This window comes from Saimiri boliviensis, chromosome 7, assembly GCF_048565385.1.
Source record: "Saimiri boliviensis isolate mSaiBol1 chromosome 7, mSaiBol1.pri, whole genome shotgun sequence".
Taxonomy (NCBI): domain Eukaryota; kingdom Metazoa; phylum Chordata; class Mammalia; order Primates; family Cebidae; genus Saimiri; species Saimiri boliviensis.
Genome location: NC_133455.1, coordinates 109,130,844 through 109,150,522, shown reverse-complemented (window position 1 = coordinate 109,150,522; position 19,679 = coordinate 109,130,844). Strand labels below are relative to the sequence as shown.

The window sequence follows — 19,679 nt, the reverse complement described above, 5'->3', positions numbered from 1 at the left end:
ATCACCTTCTCTGTGCCTCAGTTTCTACCCTTAAGATAGGGGTAATAACAGTACCCACTGGAGGAGGCTGCTGTTAGAGTGAAGTGAATGAGTACACAGGAAAAACGTGGAGCAGGGCCCCGTGTGGAGCAGGAGGCATCTGCTCTGATGATTATCGTTGGAAAAAGACCCAGTTGGGGACTGCAATTAGCCTGTCCTCGTTTGGCCCCAGGCACCACCCTTGCCTGGCTGTGGGACCCTGGGCAAGTGACTCAAAGTGCTCTGAACTTTGACTTTGCTTATCTGTAAAGTAGGACTGCTCCCTGCCTCATAGGACTGTTGTGAGGACTAAATGAAATAATGTGTGCAGAGCTTAGCAGGCCTGGCATGTAGTAAATACTCCAGAAACATGTTTTTTTTAGGTTCCAGGATGGTGTTCTACCTAGATGTCACCTGTGACCTCTGAAAACCACAGTGACTGAGGATAGGAAAGCTGTGCTCCTTTCTGCACCCGCCTTTCCCCCGCCTCACCTTCCTGAGCACCAGGAAAGGAGCCTGAGGGATCAATAAGGCCCGAGAGGGAACCCCGCAGAGTGTGGTCAGCTAGGAGGGACTTGGGTCATGGGAACAGAGTGAGCAAAGGAGGGCTTGGCTTGGGACATGTAGCAGCATGTCTGTCCCCAGCAGATACTTCCCACTGCCCACACTTCTTGGGGGTGGGCCAGCCCAACTTAGGTTATCTCAGCCCATTGTCCGCTGGTGTTTTCCTCGGATGCCCCCTGGGAGCTGGTAGTGCTAGAAGGGGTGGCAAATGGGCTCAGCTAGCTCACAGTTCTAGGACTGGACCCAGGTCTTGGAAGCCCCTTGAGTTCTCCTACTTCCCTGCTTCGGCCACTGGAAGACTGAGGTCGCCAAAGAAAGACGAAAGCTGGGGTCCAGACACACCCCATCTGGGGTTTGGCTTAGAGGTCTTTGCCAGCGTCACCTCCTGTTGGCATCAGAGAAGGAAAGGGGTGTGTGTGTGTGTGTGTGTGTGTGTGTGTGTGTGTGTGTGTGTCCATGTCTGCAGGTGGACAAGCAGGGCTGGGTGTCTGTGGAAGTGGAAAGAGCACAATTCTGCCAGTCCCTCCTTGCTGGCCCCCCTGCCAGCTGCTAAGATCCAGAGTCTGGGCACCAAAGTCAGCCCTACTGCAGGTGGGGGTGTTGAGCGTGTCTGGGGAAGAGCTAAAAGTGGCAGAAAACATCCTGTTTGAAAGCAATGCATTGCTGTATTTAACCCCTGCAGCACCTGCTCCGCCTACACCCAGTCTCCACAGACAGGAGATCTCAGACACCTGCCTTTGAAGCTGTCCCAGAAGGCCAGGGCTGTGGGCTGCTTTCCCAGCCCGCCCCATTCCCAGCTCCTGTGCGGCTCCTCGCTGCCCTGCCTCAGGCAGCCATCTTCTTCCCATTCTTAGTACTGGGCCATGTGGCCTAGTTGCTTTGCTTCCAGAGCTGCCTACAACCTGGAGGTGGAAGGAGCAGTGGGAGGGTCTCCCTAGGGAAAAGGCCCTTCCTCCTTCCTGACACCTTGGGCTGTGAGAGAAGTGCCTAGGCAGGAGGCTGTTTCCATATCACCCCTTCCCACTGCTTCTGCTATTCCCTGCCTTGAGGGAGGGCCATCCTGGCTGCTGCCCAGCCTCTGCCCCCACACCCCTGCCAGCGATGACATGGCACACGTGCCCCCAACAAGCCACTTCTGTTTGCAGTCCCTGGTCTGGGGACTAAAGTCACTGGAAAGAGCTTCTCACACCCACTTCCTTAGAGATTGTCAAGGTGGTCAATGCTCTGCCTTAGATAAAACATTTCCCCTTCTTCGTTTCAGAAGGCTTTGGGACTGAAGTGTCTGTGAGACCTCATAGAAGAGCATCTGGGGGCTCCACTTACCTGCCCCTGCTCCTTCAGGTAGGTGTTTCCTCATCAGCCACAACTTCCCTGGCTTTCTGCTTTCAAGGGGCGGGGGTGGGTCATAAGAAGATGGTGGACAGGGGGAGGAATGGATACTACCCAGGATTTTGCAAGGTGGGTCCTGGGCCAGCAGAGTTTGCAGCTGAGATGCAGGAGTATGTAGGGTATGGGTGGGAGTTCAGAGAGAGGCTCAGGAGATGAGGCTCGTTGGCTCCGGCCACGATCCTGGTGGGCTCTCCTGTGTGTCTGATGTTACCCATCCAGCCTCCCTCTCCTCTTTCTCTCTCCTGACCTCTGTAGTCTCTGCCTGTCATTCCCAGGACTTTCAGCTCTCAGGGCGCAGAGGCTTGAGCTTCCTCTCCACATGGGGACTCTGGTCCTGGGCGCTGGTTTCTTGATAGCAGTAAATAAGCCCAAGCAGGGCTGGGTCTTGTGTCAGCTCCCCTGAAATGGTCCCATTCACTGTGGGTCTCTGGCTGCTTGATCCAGCCTTTCCAGCCTTCATCCTCAGCATGGAGACTTCCTGATGTCAGGACAGCACCTCACCCCACTGCAGGCCTGTCCCGTTGCTGTGCTGTGGTAGGATGTCGTTCCAACTCGCTTGCATCATAGCACCTCCACATGAGCCCATGTGATGCTGAACCCTTGCTGAACTGATTTAACGGGTATTTCTTCCTACCCACCGTTTGATTTCTCTGTTTTCCACGAAATCCACCGGATGCTTTGGAGCCTGGATGACCCAGACTCTGTAGCAACACCACGATGACTTGGAACTGCAGCATCTCAGCTGACCCAGGGTTAAGCCACAAGCATCCTGGACAGTTTCTATTACCCCACAATGGCCTTGGGCCTCCAGGATGCTGGCCACATCTTAGATGTGTGCTATGTTCTAAAACCTGCAGGTGTCAGCTTGGACTTGGGATGCTCTATGGGTTATGGGGACAATGTTGATAGACCCACAGGCACTTTTCCTATTTTTAATTGTTTTTAAATTATGAAGCCTTTGATATATTCAGAAGGGCATGCAAACACAGATGTACCAAACATAGATGTAGTGTTCTGATAATAATTGAAAGAATAAGATACGTATACTCACTACTCAAAGAAATAGAATACTGCTACTACATAATGCCTCTGCACACTCTTTCCCGATCTCATCTCTCCAAAGGTTTCTGTTAATCATTCCTTTGTTCATTTTTTTCTGAACGTTTCTTATAGGTTCAGGAAGTATCTGTGCAGGTTTTTTACAACGGTATATAGCATGATACTGAGGTTTTGAGTATGAATGAATTGTCTTCCAGGTAGCAAGCATAGTCCCCAGTAGGTCATTTTTCAGCCCCTGCTCCCATCCACTTGCATTCCCAGCGTCCATCGTTCTCATCTTCACATCCGTATGTACACGATGTTGAGCTCCCACTTATAAGTGAGAACATGTGCTATTTGATTTTCTGTTTCTGTTTCAGTTTCCTTAGGATAACGGTCTCCAGCTGCATTCATGTGGCTGCAAAGGACATGATTTTGTTCTTTTTTATGATTGCATAGTATTTCAGGGTATATATACCAAATTTTCTTTATCCAGTCCAGAGCTGAGGGCACTTGGCTTGATTCTGTGTCTTTGCTATTGCTGCAATGATTTTTTTTTAAAGTGTTTCTCTCTTTATATATAGGTATATATTTATACTTGCTAAACTTTAATGTATATATACTTGCCAAACTTTAACATATACATTAAAGTATGTATGAATGTATATGTAATATATACATTAATGTATACATAATATACACATGAATGTATTATTGTATATGCATTAGAGTTTAGCAAGTATAAATCTAGCTGTGAAACAAATTAGCAATAATGTTACTATTATTATTAGGAGGGTTCAAAAGCAATTGCAGCCTTTGCCATTATTTTCAATGCCCAAAACCACAATTACTTTTGCACCAACCTAATACATTGAGGTTTCCAGGAAAAGAAAAGCTAAATGAGGTTAGGGAGTCTCCAAGATGTGTCTGTGACTGGGATTCCCTCTGTCCCTTTGGGACTGATAATATTATATTCTTGCTTATCTGTACCACTTTCTTCCCTTGGCATGAAGCTCTTGGGGAAATTTTAAAGAAATGTTTAAAATTCATTTTGCAGTAGTAGTTTCCAGAGATGTCTTAAGGTTCGGGCTTCTCTGGGCCTCATTTGTAAAGGGGATGATGGCAATGGTGCCTACGCCAGGGAGTGGTATGAAGATGAAGTAAGATAAGCTTTGATATTCCAAACCCTGCGTCAGGGATTATGGGCCTAGAGCCACCCAAGGGCCCCCAGAATCTGCTTCTGTCACCCAGGGGCAGGAGGAAATGGTGCCCTGGGGTGGAGTGGGCTCTTGTACCCTCTTTTTCTGGGCGTTCTCTCTTATTTTCCTTCTGACATGAGGGGCCCTTTGCCTTGGTTCAAAGGGGTAACTTAAACCTGTAATGACCCTTGCAAGAATTCGGATAAAATTGGGAGAACCGGGAGACAGGAGGGTCTGAAAGCATTTTAGGGCAGTCTGAGGTATCCCAGAGTCATCTCTGACCCTGGCAGTAGATGGGATCAGAGTCAGCAGGCAAAGCCGAGGGCCCAGTTTCAGCTAACGGAAGAGTCAAGCCCCTGCTTCCTGAGAAGGCCTTCCCAAAGCCATGCCTTCCATTCCCTCCATCTCTTCTTCTTTCCTCAAATGTGAAATCCACCTCTAGATAATAATGCCTATTTATGAAAACTACCTCTGAAAACACAGTTAATTGCATGGGACTCATGTGACTCAGAAGGGCATTCAAAATAATGTTTTAAGTATTACCGCCAAAAAAAAGTGGGGGAAAGTATCTCGAAATTTTGATCGTCTTGGTACCAGAACACTAGGAGCATAAGCCTGTTAGTTCTGAGCTTTATGGTTGTGAGGCGCTGGGGCTGGAATGACCAGGGCTCTGGCTTGGGCACCTAAATCTTTAATTCCCCTCACCCTCAAGAGGAGGAGACCTGAGGATTTCTCTCCACATGTGAGGTACTGAGGCTACGGAAGGACTCTCACTTTCCCTTGGAGGGGGTGTTGGGCACCTAATAATAATAGTAACACTATTGCTAATTTGTTTCACAGCTAGATTTATACTTGCTAAACTCTAATGCATATACAATAATACATTAATGTGTATATTATGTATACATTAATATATGTATTACATATACATTAATACATACTTTAATGTATATGTTAAAGTTTGGCAAGTATATATACATTAAAGTTTAGCAAGTATAAATATATATAAAGAGAGAAACACTTAAAAATTTCAAGATACTTTCCCTCACTTTTTTTGGGCAATAATACTTAAAACATTATTTTGAATGCCCTTCTGAGTCACGTGAGTCCCATGCAATTAACTGTGTTTTCAGAGGTAGTTTTCATAAATAGAAGCCCCTGACCTGGTTCAGGCCTGTGCCTGAAGCAGAGCTGGTGCCAGTAGTATGCATGGGCTCATTCATACGATCCATACACCCTGGAAGTAAAGTGCCTCTTCCAATGTAGACAGCGGGGGCACTCAGAGGTGAACCACCAAACCCAAATTAGCCTGGCAGATATAGCATCTGAAGCCAGGCAGCTGATTCCAAGCCGTGCTGTAAGCCAGCTGTGTAGGGAGAACCATTTATGAGGGCTCCAAAGGCACTGTGCTCAGGCCTGGGCCCTGGGGACACACCCGCCCTTGCTGAGCTCCCTGGTGGTGGACGGTGGGGGCGGTGGGATGATGCTGGGGGACGGGTGACACCAAGGATGCCAGCTGGCCCTGGCACTGACTCTGGCTCTGGCCATGGCCTGTTTGCTGTTCTTACAGGGATGGAGGCAATGGCGGCTAGCACTTCCCTGCCTGACCCTGGAGACTTTGACCGGAATGTGCCCCGCATCTGTGGAGTGTGTGGAGACCGAGCCACGGGCTTTCACTTCAATGCTATGACCTGTGAAGGCTGCAAAGGCTTCTTCAGGTGAGGCGTCCTCCCAGGCTCTCCCCAGGGAAAAGGAAGGGAAAGGAACCAAGGCATTTCCATGAATGGAGCTCCTGCATTTTCCACGTCTCCTTCCTTACAATGTCCGGGAAACATGGCGGTGCTCACAGCCACAGGAGCAAGAGGTTCTGAGTGGTATCTTCTTCCCCCTCCCCTCAGCTCCAGATGTGTCCTCTGTTTCACTTGGAAATCGCTTTCCTGAGGTTGCTGTGTGGGTCTCTATCTTTCCATTACCCCTGTGACCCACAGCCTCCTGCACCAACCCATGTGTCCGTTCTTCCAGAGTGAACCTCCTCCCTGTTGATTATCACAGCTTCCTCAACTAAAAGACAGGCATGCCTTTGGGGAAAGCCCAAGAGCTTGGCTTCAGAGCTTGCCTTCCCATCCAATCCAAACTGTTCCTTGGAACAAGGGAAATGGCACCTCTTGTTGGGTCATCACGATCTGTGCCCATATCTTCACCCAAGCCTTATTTGTCCCTGGACTGAAAGCCAACCTTGGAACACCCAAGCAGTGTCAGGAATGTACCTGCATTCCTGTTTGATCAGGGCTAGTTTCTCTACCAGCATGCTCCCCTTACATGAGCTCAGGCTTACAAGTGTGAACGGTGTGAGAAAAGCATTGGAAAGCCAAAGAAGATTCCCATCCAAGGCCAGGGTGGGAGGGTGGGAAAGGGCTGGATTGGAGCAGGAACTGGGAATTGTGAGAAATTAGCATTTGGCATTTATTGGAGAGAGAGTAGCCTGAAAGAAGGCAGCCAAAATAGAGCTTCTGCCTAGCTGTCTACACTGGAGGTGGATATGGCAGGGCTCTAACCATCAAACAAGGAAAGCGCAAATCAAGTCCAGACAAGGATGCCGAGCCTGGCTTTGTTGTTGTCTAAACTGGAGCACTCTCCTCGCCTTGGGGGGCATAGTGAATTCAAGTCCAGGTGCTTTTGTGGGACTCTCAGTCAGGGGCTTGGGGGCTCTGTGTCAATACAAGCTCCGTGTCAACACAAGCTCCAGATTCACCTACCCTCTGCCCCAGGAACCAGTAGGCCCAGAGTTTCATGGCCTTGAGCAATTGCTGGGCAGCGGGGTTTCTGTGGGTGCTAATTGCCTGTTTGGCCTGGCGCTGGCTGCCCGCTTGGCTTCCAGGCAGCCTACTCCCCAGCTCAGGAGCCAGACCAGAAGCATCGCTGGCTCTAAGTTGTTTTTTTTTTTTTGCCAGTGCTCGGGTTTGAGGACCACACATCCTGCAGAGTGGGCCTTCTAGAGCCCTGGCTGTGTCCCAGGTGACATGTGGACCCTTTCCTGCTGGGTCCTGGGACTCGGGGGGGCTGCCTTGAGTGCTAATGAGAGGGGAATCTAACACACACCTCAGGGCCTGCTTCCTACCATGAAACCCATCAGAAAGCTGTGGCCTCAGGTGCTGGCCATGGCAGTAACTTATGGGATGTCCTTGCTCAAATGGATGTCCTTGACATCTCTAGGCTTTAGTTAACTCAACTAATGGCATGCATGTATTGATATCCACACCCTCTGATACACAGTGTTAATCCGAGGATGGATGAGACAACATGTAAAAAAGTGCTTTAAAAAACACTTTTTCAGCCTGATGAAAAAAGCTGAGATGTTTTAGCCTGATGGGCCACTAATGCTGCCCTTCGTGGAACCATGCTCTCATAAAATAAGCAGCCTCACAGCCGGTCAGCCAGCCAGCCACTTTACGTTTGTGTGTGTGTGTGTGTGTGTGTGTGTGTGTGTGTGTTTGTTTTTAAATAATGGGGCCTCCCTATGTGGCCCAGGCTGGTCTTGAACTCCTGGGCTCAGGTGATCCTCCCACCTTCACCTCCCAAAGTGCTAGGATTATAAGCATGAACCACCATGTCTGGCCTTGTGTTTCTTTCACTCATTCCCTCACCAGACTTGAATGAGCATTTATGATCTGGCATAGGGCTAGGAGTTGTCAATATGGAGATTCTCGCCAAAGGTCATATCTTGCCAATCTGCAACCAAAGCATTTGGTTATGGAGTCTCTACCCCCAAATCCACTCTCTTCTCCTAGGTCTCCTTCCTGCTGAGATCCAGCTCTGGGAAATGAGCCTCTTAGGTGCCAGCTGGTTGGGTGGTGACATGTTGGAGGGCAGTTCCTCACTGGAGTGGCTCTGATGGCTGGGCATCTGTGGTTGCTGCTCTCGGACACACCACTAGGCTGGGAATCCTCAGGACAGGACCGTGTAAGGCATCTGGGTGGAGGGAGGGCAGGTCCTATCATGCCCCAGGCTGAGTATGGAAGTTTGCAGAATGAACAAGGACGGTATGTTTATAATCTGTCACCACAGACTGACAGAGCATCTGTGTTGCTTGTGGCACGTGATGCCACCATAATCCACCCTCATCCCACCTCAACAAGAGAACTTAGAGTCTGTTGCTGGCTGATGGCCACAGCCACTCCCTGCATGCATGGCACTGTCGGCTGCAGGCTGCTTCTGTCTCGTTGCCCTGTCTTCGGTCTACCTTAGATCTTTACTGTCCCTGTCTTAACTAAGCCAGGCTGTTATATTCTAAAGACTCAACATGTCTGTCATTTGCTTGAGGTTGTAGATGAAAGAGAATGAGTGTGGTTATCTATGGATTGTCCAAGAGTAATGTTCTGAAGCTAGGATGGAGGAGGCCAGAATACTTGGAGAGGGAAGGTCACTGAAGCTGTCAAGAAAGACAGCTGCAAGGTTCTGAATTTTGTCTGATATATAAATAAACAAACACACACGTGCATACACATGCTCACGCACACAGTCAATCCTCATTATTCATGGATTCTGTATTTGTAAATCTCCCCACTTGCTAAAATTTACCAAAATCAATGCTTGGAGCCTTTTTGTGGTCATTTATGAACATGTGCAAAGCAGTGAACGGTTCGCATGGCTCGGCACCTTATCTTCCAAGCCAAGGTCTTCATGATCTATTTAGTGCTGTTTTTTTTGCCTTTTCATGATTTTTGTTGGTGACTTTGCTGTTTAAAATTGTCCCCAAGAGTGGTGCTGCACCACTGTCTGGTGTTCCTAAGTGCAAGGCCATGATGTGCCTTACAGAGAAACCATGTGTGTAGACAAGCTTCCCACAGACAACAGTACTGCTGCCTGCTTGTTCAATGTTATCTATTGAATAAGATATCTTTAAACAGAAAAATCACATAAGCCAAGGTTATGTGTTGATCGGTTGATGAAATTTTGTGACCAGAGGCTTGTAGAAACCTTACCTTGTGTTTCCTCCGAGAGCAATGGTTCAATATTTACTAATCCAGCACCCACAGTGACTTCATAGACCATAACTATCGTGAATAATGAGACTCAGCTACACATACATCATTTCTCCTCTTCTCCCACCCCTGGTACCTGCTTCTCCTCCTTTAGTTCATCCAAATTTTATTTGGAAGTTTTCCATCTGGTCCAAATAGTTGCTTGAAAACCCTCTGTTTGTGAAGCTCTGACCCCAGGAAGCAAGGACAGTGTCAAGGGTCTGTGCTTTCCCTGTGGTGGGTGCTGCATCCATGCATCCTTGGGAACACAGAAATGACAGCAACCAAGTCTTTGCTCTCAAGGAGCTTGGTTGAGCCTTTCCTGGTAGTTATTGGTAGATAGCATTGCTTGAAGGTTGGGTCACTGGCTGTTTTCCAAGCCCTGGAAACCAGTAATTCAATCCCGTTTGACCATTTAGTATTTGGTTTGGCCTCTAAGATAGTTAACTAAACTGCTCCAGGAGCAAGTTGCTATCATCCCAGCAAGTCAAAGACTCATAATCTAACTGAAAGATGATGAAGGTTAGAGAGGGACCACAGTTCTATTGATCTGTGGTCAGGCATTAGAGGCCATTGCTGGTCAATTCCTCCTGAAAGCTATTTCATGTTGCTTGTGCTTCCTGTTATTCTGGAATACAGGGACATCCTCAGAGAAAGGTTATATTTCCAGTGTGAATAAAAGGTTGGCACGAGCAGGCTTGTAGACGGTCAGACACCTCTTGGCTATATGTTAACAACTAAGGCATAAGTAAGGGCCAGAGGAGGAAAAATATTTGGAATAGATCTATTCCAAATTATATATATAGTGGATGATCCATATATGTATATGCATGTGGATGAATATGGTCATGGATGGCTTCGTCCAGGGTCTGATATAAAGGGAAAGGTGTAATGGACAGAGAAGAAAATCAGAGGAACCCCTTTGATGAAGAGAATGAAGGTGGATGGTGAGGTTTAAGAGCTGGTCCTGGAAGGCAGGATGAGAAACAGGTTATCATTTGCCTGCTTATCTTGTCTTCCTCCTCCCTGTTGGGATGCTTTAATCAGGACACTGTGCAGCTGTGGGCTGCAAGCTACAAGCCAACAAAGACAGTGAAGAGAGGTGCGTTTTTGCTTAGAAGCTCCAAGGTTCTTGAGGACTTTGTTAATTCTGGGTCATGTGGAGTGCAGGGGGCAAAAGGTAGGCTGGCGAGGATCCAGGAACATGAGGAATGTTCTGGCATTCAGGAAGGTCACCCTGCTGATATTTGTAGCTCTTCTAGGAACCTGATGTGAAGGGAAGCAGAGAAATAGGACAGATGTCCAGGAACTTAAAACCTAAACTGCTTAAAGGAGAGAAAATAGAGAAAAAGGGAGGGACAGCCACACGGGGTAGTCTACGGGCACAAGAAAATGAGTCACCAAGAAGTCAGTATTGCTGGAGAGACTTTGTCCAGGTCCACTTCGGCAGCTGACCTCCATTCACAGATGTTCAAGGATGTAGATAAAGAGAATGAGTGTGGTGATCTATGGATGGTCCAAGAGTAATGTTCAGAAGCTTGGGTAGAGGAGGCCAGAATATTTGGAGAGGGAAGGTCACTGAAGCTGTCAAGAAAGATAGCTGCAAGGATATGATTTAACATTACCTTTTTGTTACTCTTTTATTTCTTTTGAAATTCAGCACTCTAATCAGGGCTCATTTGCTTTGCAGTCAGCACACACTTGAGATCTTCCTCGTACTTGGGTTTTATAGGGCCAGTGGAGGGCATGGTCAGATGTGACCCCACACTTCCAAAGCATCCCTCTAGAGACTGCCTGAATCCCAATGGTTTCTTTGTCCTTGAGAAGTCCTTCAAACAGCCTCTGCTTCATGCTCCTGGATTTTGGGGAAGCGTGTGTTTGACTGCTGCTCTAGCTTGGATTAAGAGATGGTAGATTCCTGATGAGGACCATAGTATGTATAAAGATCAGTGTAATAGTCCATTTTCACACTGTTTTAAATAACTACCTGAGACTGAGTAAAGAAAAGAGGTTTAACTGACTCATAGTTCAGCATGCATGGGGAGGCCTCAGGAAACTTGCAATCATGGGAGAAGGTGAAGGGGAAGCAAGGCCCATCTTACATGGCAGCCAGGGAGAGAGAGAGAAATGAAGGGGGAAGTGCCACACTTTAAAACCATCAGATCTTGTGGGAACTCACTCGGTATCACAGGAACAGCAAGGGAGAAATCTGTCCCCATTATCCAGTCATGTACCACCAGGCCCCTCCTTTAACACGTGGGAATTACAATTTGAGATGGGATTTGGGTGGGGACCCAGAGCCAAACCATATCAATTAGATTCCTTGGAGTCAAACAGATTTTGATTCTAATTCCAGTTTCCACACTTGCTAGCTGTGTGACTTAAAGCAAATTATTTAACTTTCCTGTGCCTTTTTGTGTCTTTTGTAAAACAGGGATAATACCTACCCAAAAGGTTGTCGAGAGCATTGGAGATAGTATCAGAAATACTGACCTAGAAAGCTTCCAATAGTAATAGCTAGTATCATTATCCCTTTTTAGTGTCTTAGTTTTGAGGACAGACAAACCTTTCTTCCTTTCTTCTACCATGGAACTTGGAAGGTGTAACTATGTGATGTGCTGGCAGTGGTCTCTGAAAAGAGGTTCCTGGCCGGGCGCGGTGGCTCAAGCTTGTAATCCCAGCACTTTGGGAGGCCGAGGCGGGTGGATCATGAGGTCGAGAGATCGAGACCATCCTGGTCAACATGGTGAAACCCCGTCTCTACTAAAAACACAAAAAATTAGCTGGGCATGGTGGCGTGTGCCTGTAATCCCAGCTACTCAGGAGGCTGAGGCAGGAGAATTGCCTGAACCCAGGAGGCGGAGGTTGCAGTGAGCCAAGATCGCGCCATTGCACTCCAGCCTGGGTAACAAGAGTGAAACTCCGTCTCAAAAAAAAAAAAAGAGGTTCCTGAACAAAAAGAGTTAAATATCAGGTATGGAAGAGGCAAGAGCTGGGCAACAGGCTCTGAGAGAGCTTCATGTCAGTCCAAGGCCGGGTAGAACTGGCTGGTGCTCAACAGAACTGGACAGTGGTTGCTGTAACTGGCATAGGGGCTGTGGCTCTTGACATCAGGAGCTACAGTATATAAAACAGCAATAAGGTTTGAACCTCTGCTGCCTGCAGGGTCCTGTACTAGGCACCCAAAGGGCAGGAGCAAGACATGGTGTCTGGGGTCTCAAATTCTTAATGAAATGCTTAAAATCTGTTTCACCCACTCTTAGCACTCCTTCCCACTGCCTCCTTCTGCCAGTTTCTCTTCTTTCTCTTTATTTAGTGTTTCCTTTGTCCAAGTCCTGTTCCCTTTTCCTTTATTTAGCCCTTACAACCTTCTCTGAAATGTTGTTCCCATTTTACAGATGTGGAAACTAAAGCATGGGAAGGTTAAGTAACTTGCCCAAGATTGTGTTTAAAAATTAAACTCAAGACCAGGTGCAGTGACTGATGCCTGTAATCCCAGCACTTTGGGAGACTGAGATGGATGGATCACCTGAAGTCAGAAGTTTGAGACCAGCCTGGCCAACATGGTGAAACCCCGTCTCTACTAAATATACAAAAAAAATTAGCTGGACATGGTGGCACATGCCTGTAATCCCAGCTACCTGGGAGGTTGAGGCTGGAGAATTTCTTGAACCTGAGAGGTGGAGGTTGCAGTGAGCTGAGAATGCACCATCACACTCCAGCCTGGGTGGCTGAATGAGACTTCATCTCAAAAAAAAAAAAAAAGAGAGAGAGAGAATTACATTACACTCAAGCAGATCAATCTAACCACATACTGTATTTCATTTTAAATTTTTTTGGTAGTTGTAGTGGGTAGTGGATTTTTTTTTTTTTTTTTTTTTTGAGACGGAGTTTCACTCTTGTTACCCAGGCTGGAGTGCAATGGCGTGATCTTGGCTCACCGCAACCTCCGCCTCCTGGGTTCAAGCAATTCTCCTGCCTCAGCCTCCTGAGTAGCTGGGATTACAGGCACGCGCCATCATGCCCAGCTAATTTTTTGTATTTTTAGTAGAGACGGGCTTTCACCATGTTGACCAGGATGGTTTCGATCTCTTGACCTCATGATCCACCCGTCTCGGCCTCCCAAAGTGGGATTACAGGCTTGAGCCACCGCGCCCGGCCAGTGGGTAGTGGATTTTTAAAATGTAATATCTATATATGGCTTTTTAAAAAGCCAACAGTTTAAGAGGATATGTAAATGAAAAGTAAATCACCTATGCGACTCAATCCTTGGTTCCCTACCTCCTCCCGGAAGCTGTCACTGTGACCAGCTCATCTGTTTGCTTCCACATTCTTTATGTAAAAGTGCATATGTGTGTGCACACACGTCACCATTCTGCAGCTTGGTTTTATCTACTAAAGAACACTTCTTCAAGCTCTTTCCCACTTCAGCATTTTTCCTCTTTCTTTTTCACAGTCACAGCATATTATATGGAGGTTTCATGACATAAGAAATCAGTTCTAGCTGGGTGCAGTGGCTATGCCAGTAATCTCAGCACTTTGGGAGGCCGAGGCAGGTGGACCACTTGAGGTCAGGAGTTCGAGACCAGCCTGGCCAACATGGTGAAACCCTGTCTCTATTAAAAATACAAAAAATTAGTTGGGCTTGGTGGCACGCACCTGTAATCCCAGCTACTTGGGAGTCTGAGGCAGGAGAATTATTGAACCTGGGAGGTGGAGGTTGCAGTGAGCTGAGATTGTGCCACCACTGCACTCTAGCCTGGGTGAGAGTGAAACTCTGTCTCTCTCTCACACACACACACACACACAAAAGGAAAGAAACCAGTCCTCTATCATGGGCATTTAGGTTCAGTGTTTGGCTTCTCCAGACAGAGCTGTAGTAACCACTGTTGGGCCCATGGACGATCTACCCACAGGATAACTACCTGGACATGGCTTTACTGAATTAAAATGTCTGTGCATTTAACATGCTTGATTCACATTGCCAGTTTCCCTCCAAACAAACAAACAAAAGTCTGTGCCTTTCTCTACATTGTTAACTGCCCTTTAATGCTTTTTAAAACCTACCTGAGGAGAACCCCCTGATGCTGCCTCTCACATACCTGTAGGACCCTATCAAGTGATATAGGTCTTTTCATTCCTCTAGCTTTACTGGGACATAATTGACAAATAGACATGGTCTACATTTCAGGTGCACAACTCGATGTTCTGCTATATATATATGTTGTGAAATGATCACCATAATCCAACTAGTTAGCATTCCCAGCGCCTCACACAGCTCTTTCAGATCAGGAGCTCCCGCTAGTTCCTGTATCCTGAGCAGGCACTGGGATCTCTGTGACACTCAGTGCTGTGGAGACGGAGCCCAGAGGGAATAGCTGACCCCATGCCTGGTTATGCGAGGTGCATCTCTGCTGGCAGAGGCCACCTGCTGGAGAAAGGTCCTACTGTCCTAGGCCTGAGGTCCTGGCCCCAGGCTCTTGATGCTTTTGTGAGATTCTTGTCTCTTTCTGTTTTGGTAAATTGGTCTCTGGCATGGGAATCCATCCATGTCCTCTCTCACCCCTGGCTTTCTAGAAACTGCATCTATATTTAGCTTTGTTGCCCCACCCCTACCCTCCTCCCTGAGCTGGGGTATAAATGCCAACCAACCAGAGGATGACAGGGTCCAGCCTCAGAGAGCAGCTGAGGCAATGGGCTCTCATGGAAACCTGAAGCTCTTGTTTCTCAAATCTAAACCAACTCACAGGCAATTAGTACTGGGAGGAAGGCAGGGTAGGGTGTGGACCTTCAGGACAAAGCACAGACCCGGGCTTGGCAGTCTGGCTTCCCTGACTCCTCATGGGCAGACAGTAAATAACAGCCACACATGTGCAAGTGTCCTTAGAAGGTGGGAGGACAGGGAAGAACAGGACCTCTGAGCCAAGAGGATCCGTGGCCCAGTAAACAGTCATGTTGGGCCAGACACACCTGAAAGGCCAGCTCTGGGATCTGAGTTCCAGGAAGCCCTGGGTCTGGCTGTTGGAGCTGGTGAACGAGTTTTCTGTATGTACCTTGAACAGTGACCCCACGCTCCAGAGCATAATGGTGCTGTCTTCTTTGTCAGTGCTCTTGGGCTTCATATGACAACTCTTAAGCAGAAGCAAGGGCACCAAACTTTTTTTTTTTAACCCCCAGTACTTTCTGTTTTATTTTTTATTTTTAGAAATAAGAGCCGGGCGTGGTGGCTCAAGCCTGTAATCCCAGCACTTTGGGAGGCTGAGGCGGGTGGATCACAAGGTTGAGAGATCGAGACCATCCTGGTCAACATGGTGAAACCCCGTCTCTACTAAAAATACAAAAACTAGCTGGGCATGGTGGCACGTGCCTGTAATCCCAGCTACTCAGGAGGCTGAGGCAGGAGAATTGCCTGAACCCAGGAGGCGGAGGTTGCGGTGAGCCGAGATCGCACCATTGCACTCCAGCCTGGGTAACAAGAGCGAAACTCCGTCTCAAAAAAAAAAAAAAAAAAGAAAGAAGATCTCACTCTGTCACCCACACTGAAGTGCAGTGGCGCAATCTTGGCTCACTGCAGCTTTGACCTCACTGGCTCAAGTGATCCTCCTACCTCAGCCTCCCGAGTAGCTGGGACCACAGGCGCACACCGCCATGCCTGGCTAACTTGTGTATTTTTTGTAGAGATGAGGTTTCACCACGTTGGCCAGGCTGGTCTCGAAGTCCTGTGCTCAAGCAATCCTCCCACCTCAGCCTTCCAAAGTGCCGGGATTACAAACGTGCTCCCGCCACCGCGCCCAGTCCCAGTACTTTCTCTTAACTCAGCTCTGCACTGTTTTCTCTTCCTATTCCTAGCCTCATTCCTGTTGTCAGGCAAGGTGGGGCTGGGTGGCAATCTCCAACCCTCCTGTGTAGAGCTGTCTGAAATGGAGCTTCATATTTAAAGCAACATGAGAACGATGAGAGAAAGAGGGTGAAGCAGTGGAATCTCTTTTTCAGGCAACCCTGCAGCTGGGGGAGCTGCCCCTCAGTGAGGGTCAAAGACAGGCTCCCTGGAGCCTGGGGAAGGACAGATAGGCCCCCGACAGGCCCAGGGGCCACCTCCCTTCTGAAGCCTCAAAAAGTTCTCAGCCTCTCAGGCCTGGTCTGGCGAGAGGCTTTGGCTCACATCACTGGAGGTGGTGGCTGGGCTAGGCTGACGATGTGCTGTCTTCTTGGTGCCCACGGCCTTGCAGGGGTAACAGGAAGAGCTCCGAGCCAGACAAGACAGCCAGTGGGAGGACAGAGCAGCCCCTCAGCATCCAGAGCCAAATGCCTGATTGCTTAAAAAAAAAAAAAAAAAGGAAATGAGAGTTTCTTCTGAAATAGAAACTTCTGGTCCTTGAGTAGGTTTAGAGAATTACGGGCATTCTGAGGCCTGAGCCTCTGTAGTGACGGATGAAGCCTCAAAAACCACAAGGTTGGTGGGAGGGACACTGATCTCATGTCCGGGAATATACAGATGTGCCCTGTGAGGATGATTGTATCTCATTTCTGGGGAGCCCTAACGGTTCCCAAGGTACTTGTATATTCTCTTATCCATCCAGAAAAGCAGCAGTAAACAAATAGAGGTGAAAGGCAAAAGGCTTTTTGTTTCCGTGAAGATGGAAAAAAGCCTGGCATATTGTCTCTGGGTGGCTACTGCAGGGGCAGGACTGAGCTTGGAGCTTAGGAGCCCCTGATAGCCTGGTGCTGCTCCACCCACCGATAACCCCAGCTCTTTGGGTAGGTCCCTCGGTTGATGAGGGCCGTCACAGCAGGGTACCAGAGCCAAGGTCCCAAACCAACCGCAGCTGCTTCCTTGACTGCTGGGTCATTCTTGGCCTTGAGCCACCCGGGGCTGTTTGGGGTGCCAACTTTACTAAGCACTTTTAAGTTTCTAGGGTTGAAAGCAATCCAGGAAGCTAAAGGCTAAGCCTCAAATCCCTAAGACTTCCAGACCTAGGAGCCCACACTTCTTGCTGAATATCCTCACCCATAAGTTTTTTAACTTCAGTGGTCTCACATATAAAGGGAGGGAGCTGCACTGACGGTCTCTTGGGCCCTCTGTGGATCTGAGTCTGGGCTGCCTGGGACTGCCGGCAAAGCCCTGCTCTGGTCTCTTCTCTGTCCCGTGGGACAAGTCCATGTGGTCTCCAGCTGTCAATTTGCTGGAGCTTGCCTGTCAGTTGATGAGTGCAGTTGCCCTCAACCCCGTGTGTGTTCTAGTGAACGTGAACAGTGACTCATGTTTTACCAAAAATCCTAACTAGTGCCTGGCCCTTGAGCATATGATGTCAGAAGCTGATCTCCAGGAAGAAAATGTTTGGGGCTGGGCTTTGGCTTCGAAGGCTTGGGCATTTCCGCAATCAGCAGTTCCTTGGAAGATGCTGCTGCTCGTGCAGATAGTGATTCCACCACCACCTTTTTCCAGTTATGTCAGAAAAGTGGGGCCTACTCCTGCTGGGCCTGGGAGGAGGACAGGACTCTCTAGGACATGGATGATGACAAGCTTCTAGGGAGGTGCCTCAGGGAGGTGTCCTTTATGCAGCCTCACAAAGTCCACGTGGTGTGTCTGGCCGTGGGAGAGAATATTAGAGTTAGGAACATGAGCCCTTAAACTTAAACACACACACACACACACACACACACACACACACACACACACACAACTTACATAGGCTACAAGGGTACCAACTTTCTAGCTAAGAACACTTCAGTAGTTTTCTGGGGGTTGTTTTGTTTTGTTTTGAAACAGGGTCTTTCTCTGTTGCCCAGGCTGGAGTGCAGTGGTATGATCTTGGCTCACTGCGACCTCTGCCTCCTGGGTTCAAGTGATTCTCCTGCCTCAGCCCCCGGCCCCCGGTAGCTGGAACTACAGGCATGCACCATCATGCTCGACTAATTTTTGTATTTTTAGTAGAGACAAGATTTTGCCATGTTGGCCAGGCTGGTCTCGAACTCCTGACCTCAGATGATCTGCCCGCGTTGGCCTCCCAAAGTGTTAGGATTACAGGTGTGAGCCACTGTGCCTGCCTCTAGTTTTCTGTTCTTACAGAGCTCCTGCTTCCTCTGCCTTTCAAAAATCCAAGGCCAGACCTCAGGAGTTCCACCTGCTTGTCTGGCCCCTTCTCTTGCTGAGCAGGTTCTGGCACGTCTGGAGCTATGGTTTGGCCTTTTCCCCCTTCCCTGTCCATGTCCGTCCCTGGAACAGGCGGTGTTCCAGTCACACATCTCTGGCCTCCAGAAGACTTCATGCTGAGAGTAGCACCCTTACTTCTCACAGTGGCTCATTAGATGTTACTACGCTGGCTATTCCGGAGATTTCAATATTTAAAAGCTTTTTTAAGGGAAATGTTCTTGCGTATTTCCTGTGTAATTGTTAAAAGAGGAAGGGGAAGAGAGTACTGTGAAAGTAAGGATAAGGCTGGGGCGCAGTGGCTCACACTGATCCCAGCACTGTGGGAGGCCTGGGTGAGGGGACTGCTTCAGCCCAGGAGCTCCAGACCAGCCTGGGCAACATAGTGAGACCCCGTCTTTACAAAAAAATTAAAAACTTATCCAGGCATGGTGGTATGCACCTGTAGTCCCAGCTACACTGGAGGCTGAAGCAGGGGGATCACTTCAACCCGGGAGGTCCAGGCTGCAGTGAGCGGAAATCATGCCACTACACACCAGCCTGGGCTATAAATCGACACCCTTTCTTTAAAAAAAAAAAAAAAAAGACACAAAAATTTAAAAAGGTAAGTACAAGCCATGATAGGAGCTGGGCAGGCAATGAAAGGAGAAGGAGGAATTGCTTGGTGCCCGGTCTAGAGGTGAGAGTGGCTGGCAGCTGGGGTGGGCCCCATGTCCTCTGTCAGAGAAATGGAGACCCGGGGGCCCAGAAGGCAGGTCTTTGTGGTCACAGAGAGAGGAGCTGGATGGTCGGTGACCCAGGGCATGGTGTGTGCTTTCTTGGCAGGCGAAGCATGAAGCGGAAGGCACTGTTCACCTGCCCCTTCAACGGGGACTGCCGCATCACCAAGGACAACCGGCGCCACTGCCAGGCCTGCCGGCTCAAACGCTGTGTGGACATCGGCATGATGAAGGAGTGTGAGTGTCCAGGGGCTGGCCGGGGTTTGGGGCTGGACTGGAGTCGGGGAAAGGCCTTGGCCACTCTCCTGCAGGTTCGGGCAGAGATCTGCCTGCCCTTCCTGTGTAGCTGTAGCTGCCAGCATCTGGGGCCAGGGCCTCAGTGGGACCAGCAGCTGGTGGCAGGGCAGCTGGAAGTCCAGGGTCAGATACACTCAGTGGCCCTGTGTGCCTCTTGAGGACCTGTGTGTTGGTGTCAGAGGCGCTGGAAGGGCCCCTCCAGAGTGGGGTCTGCGAGAAAGGAGAGGCAGGACACTGCCTTCAAGATCCCCTGCTACTCCCCGGTCACAGTCTTCCTCCAGGA

General features: G+C 48.7%; 1 protein-coding gene across 2 annotated transcripts in view; it reads left to right on the top strand.

Annotated features, from left to right (window-relative positions):
- Nucleotides 1-1,840: 1,840 nt before the first annotated feature.
- VDR (vitamin D receptor) overlaps nucleotides 1,841-19,679 on the top strand; it is a 39,517-nt gene continuing 21,678 nt past the window's right edge. For both annotated transcript variants that reach the window (XM_010352254.3, XM_003941450.4), the window contains exons 1-3: nucleotides 1,841-1,923; nucleotides 5,779-5,926; nucleotides 19,206-19,336. In XM_010352254.3, coding sequence (XP_010350556.1) covers nucleotides 5,781-5,926; nucleotides 19,206-19,336 — 277 coding nt within the window. In that variant the 5' untranslated portion in view covers nucleotides 1,841-1,923; nucleotides 5,779-5,780. The remainder of the gene's footprint in view (nucleotides 1,924-5,778; nucleotides 5,927-19,205; nucleotides 19,337-19,679) is intronic.